This window comes from Colias eurytheme, chromosome 21 (assembly GCF_061535395.1).
Source record: "Colias eurytheme isolate Ceu_HAF_F1 chromosome 21, ilColEury1 Martin Lab GWU primary, whole genome shotgun sequence".
NCBI classification, from domain to species: Eukaryota; Metazoa; Arthropoda; class Insecta; order Lepidoptera; family Pieridae; genus Colias; species Colias eurytheme.
This window is the reverse complement of record NC_143000.1, coordinates 2,328,322-2,332,231: the sequence shown is the minus strand read 5'-3', so window position 1 is coordinate 2,332,231 and position 3,910 is coordinate 2,328,322. Positions and strand designations below refer to the sequence as shown.

The following is a 3,910-nucleotide window of genomic DNA, read 5'->3' as shown; positions in this document are numbered from 1 at the left end:
TTATTTCATAAAACATTTATTGGACACCATAGACAAACACAATCCTATAGACAATCCTATTTAATTGCTCTCTTCAATCTGTACATTCTCGTCAATCTGTGGCACATAGTCGAGCTCGCGGGACGCTGTGATCCTGATGGGCACACGCACACACACCACGGGCTGGTTCTGTTGGTCCACAATGCGGAATTCTACTGTTGTTGATGTGCCCTGCAATTATAAAAATTATTAACATATTATACTTAGTTGCGTAAGAAATAATGTAGTTAATACAATTTATTATTTCTTCATTCATTTTGATTTCTTTAAATTTAGAGCATAAAAAGCTATACACTATACAGCCAGCTGCGTTTTGAATAAATCTTTAATCTACAGTTTCATTTGATTAGTAAATTTACTAAGCTATTTAGCTTAGATTAGTAAAAAGATTATAATAGTAGTTATCTCGAATTAATCATATTTTAAAATGTAAGATTTTTGAAAAACTGTTACAATTTTAAAAGACCAACTACAGAGCTTTTTGCTCTCTTTTTTGTGGAAACTGTTTTCCAAACTGATGTAAAAGATTATTGTATGCTTTTGTCAATTGAATCAAAAAGTGCTTTTAAGTAAATTGAATAAATGTGTGTTATTCTCACCACGGGGAAGCTCCTCTCGATGAACATGCGCAGCGTGTAGTGCACCTGCTGGCCGCGGTTGAGGGGGCAGCGCGTGTTGGTGATGAAGTTGCAAGTCACCTCGTTGTTGCCGAGCGGGTACGGCACACCCACGTTGCCGAGGAACGCCGTAGCCAGCGTGCGCATCGAGTTTATGTTGCGGGCTGTAAATGACATTCGAATATACATACTATATATTAATATATAAAAATCTCGTGTCACAATGTTTGTCCTCAATGGACTCCTAAACCACATAACCGATTATAATAAAATTCGCACACCATATGTGCAGTTCGATCCAACTTGAGAGATAGGATAAGTTATATCCGCGGAAAACGCGAAAAACGGAAAACGCGGGCGAAGCCGCGGGCGGAAAGCTAGTTGTCCTATAAGTTATCAGACTCACAAACTACATATGTATTTAGGTTTTCCTTTTTTTCGTATAGCTATCAGTTGGTTTCATAGCTGTTTAAATAAGTTATTTTTTTTACAAATCAAAACCTTTTAATAATTTTATAAAATTACAAAAAAATAAAAATAACACTTCCTACAAAATTCAGAAAAATCCAACAAAATATTATCTGCGTTCAGTACAGCGTTTAAGGCGATCAATCACCCCTTCACTTTACTTAGACCTTAGGATTTAGAGGGCTTTTAGACCACTAAAATTACACAAAATATACATACGTGCATTGAAAGACATGTGGATGATAGCATTTCTTCCTTGGGGCAGGTCACACGGGGGGTTGCGGCACCCCTCAATAGTGGTGGCCGACGGGAGCGCACCCGTGAACACACGGCCTGGAACACATATTTATGAATGAAATTATAATAAATATGTAATTATTATCGAACGTTATCTAATACAAGTAATGAATATTGTTATAATATGATCCCATGTGAGATAATTGAATGATATCTTCGTGATCATCTGTGTAGATATCGTTTCCAAAATCCATCATTTTTTACATAATCATCATCATTCAACACCTTTTACATAATCATCATCATCTTTTTACATAATCATTATACCGATTATAAACATAAATGTTTGTATGTGTTTCTGTGTTATATGTTTGTTTGTTTGGATAAATTAATTCAGAATAATTATTTCATCAAAATCTGGTATCAATATACTTTAACAAAATTACGTTCTAATTATTATAATATTCAAGCTTTTTAACAGATTCGTAGAAACAAGAACACTATACGTACTATACAAATATAGTATCTCAGTTCTTCAAAAATATCCAAAGATACTTTTGTTTAATCTTTATATACTTAGAGATAACCTTAATTTATTTTGTCGATTCGAATTAACGCGCTTCATAATCTTAATTTTAGCCAATTCATCAAATTCTAAGAGAATGTTTAATTTGTCAAAGAAATGATCAAATGAAATAAATTATGATATCTAAAGGGGTAAATAGGTGATTATAGCCCATTCTATATGAACGAATGAACGAACGAACGAATATGACGGAACGGGAGATTTATATTTCTTTTTAACTGACTTTTATTATAAAAACATTAAATTTTTGTATTTTTCATAAATTATACTTTGCAATTAATTTAATTTTTAACTCTCTATAAAGAAAAATATTACATCTGACATATTTTCAAATATCAGTTTTGTATAAAACTAATAGACCGGGAGATACTGACACAAAATTTCGAGTCATTTGTAACAAGGATGGCGGTTCTACAGGGGTCTTAGTACGCAATGACAAAAAGAAAAATGATGGTGTGAACGCTGGTATCGGTGGCTTAGTCGCGTGGGCGTTTGTCGAACTCGTCGGAAAAATAGCGAAAGTCAAACGATTTGTAACACAAAAATTTTAGAATTTACCGATAGCCCATAAAAAAGGAGTAGGCGGTAGTGTCATGCCATACTTTTCCGGTGTGACTTACAGCCCGCCATACCGATGCGAATGTGTTGATTTAAATAAAACAATCTTTCAACCATTTGTACCAGGCTAACTTTTGCACAGGTAACTATCGTCGTGCAGCCATTTACGAAAATCGCCATGCCATACTTTTCGGACGATTCCAAATGGTCGCCATACCGCCGAAAATCTGCAAAAAATTTTTATTTCGCCAAACTTTTTGTACCAGTATTGCATTTGGATTTTTGGAGAGTATTTGATAAAATGTGACCATTATTATATTTGCCATACTTCTAGTAGGGGGAAAAAGTGCTGTCATACTTGAAAACTTAATTTATTATTAATTTATATAAGTGAAGATTTCCAACACATAGATCTTTGAAATTTTGTATTTATATTTGTTGATCCTCAAACTTACAGGAAAAATAAGTGCCATACTGTTACAAATCGTTTGACTTTCGCTATTTTCCGACGAGTTCGACTAACGCCCACGCGACTAAGCCGCCGGTACCAGCGTTCACGCCATCGTTTTTCTTTTTGTCATTGCGTACTAAGACCCCTGTAGAACCGCCATCCTGTTACAAATGACTCGAAATTTTGTGTCAGTATCTCCCGGTCTATAAATTGTATCCTCGGAAAAAATTTCGTTGATGGTTGATATCTAAATTCTAAATTCAAATCACATTTTTTTATAAACCAAATCCAGGATTTTAGTAATTATATATTTTTACTAGTAAGTTTATAATTTTTTTAATTTTTTAATTATATTTGAATAAAAATATAATATACTTACATGTATGCACATTGGTGGAAGCCTGGGCCACAGCCACGAAGGCGAAGAGAGCGATGTACTTGAACATTTTGGAGAATCTTCCTCGTATCATAGTTCAACGAATTTATTAGCCATTTATATATGTAATTCTTATCAACAGGTGCAATTTTGTAAGATTAAGAAATTTGATTTTATTTTAAGTATAACTCAAATCGATCAAGATAAATTAAATACATTGTTACGCCTATGAAATTTTAGTAATAAAGTAATTAAAAAAAGAAAAAGAGCCGTTAGACTAATGCTTTTTTTTAATTTATTTGGTCTAGGTACCCCATATTAATTTGTTTCAATTAAGAGGTATCTTAACATACCAATCATAAAAAAATTCATCAAACTTTTTACTCTACATGCCCAATATGTTCATCAAAACATAAAATGAAATTTCGTCCTTAAAATATAGCAATTAAATGTCAATAATAATTTATGAATTCATCTCAGGACATCTAAAATCATAAAAGAAATACATAAACCATGAATCAGCAAGTATGTAAGTATGTCCTTCCATCCATCATCAAACATTTTTAATTATCTCATTA

The 3,910-nt window shown here is 32.9% G+C and overlaps 1 protein-coding gene across 1 annotated transcript; it reads right to left on the bottom strand.

Moving 5' to 3' along the window:
• On the bottom strand, positions 1–3,426 carry LOC149898946 (uncharacterized). Its single transcript, XM_090114111.1, has 4 exons — positions 3,336–3,426; positions 1,344–1,457; positions 639–820; positions 1–210 (listed from the first exon to the last, which is right to left on the bottom strand). The coding sequence occupies exons 1-4, from the start codon at positions 3,424–3,426 to the stop codon at positions 61–63; spliced, it is 537 nt and encodes a 178-aa protein (XP_089970237.1). The 3' UTR covers positions 1–60.
• Positions 3,427–3,910: the final 484 nt, after the last annotated feature.

Coding starts and splice junctions, on each gene's coding strand:
- LOC149898946 (XM_090114111.1), bottom strand. CDS start 3,426: ATGATACGAGGAAGATTCTCCAAAATGTTCAAGTACATCGCTCTCTTC. Junction 1,458..3,335: donor TTCCACCAATGTGCATACAT/GTAAGTATATTA, acceptor TATGTGTTCCAG/GCCGTGTGTTCACGGGTGCG. Junction 211..638: donor TCGAGAGGAGCTTCCCCGTG/GTGAGAATAACA, acceptor TTATAATTGCAG/GGCACATCAACAACAGTAGA.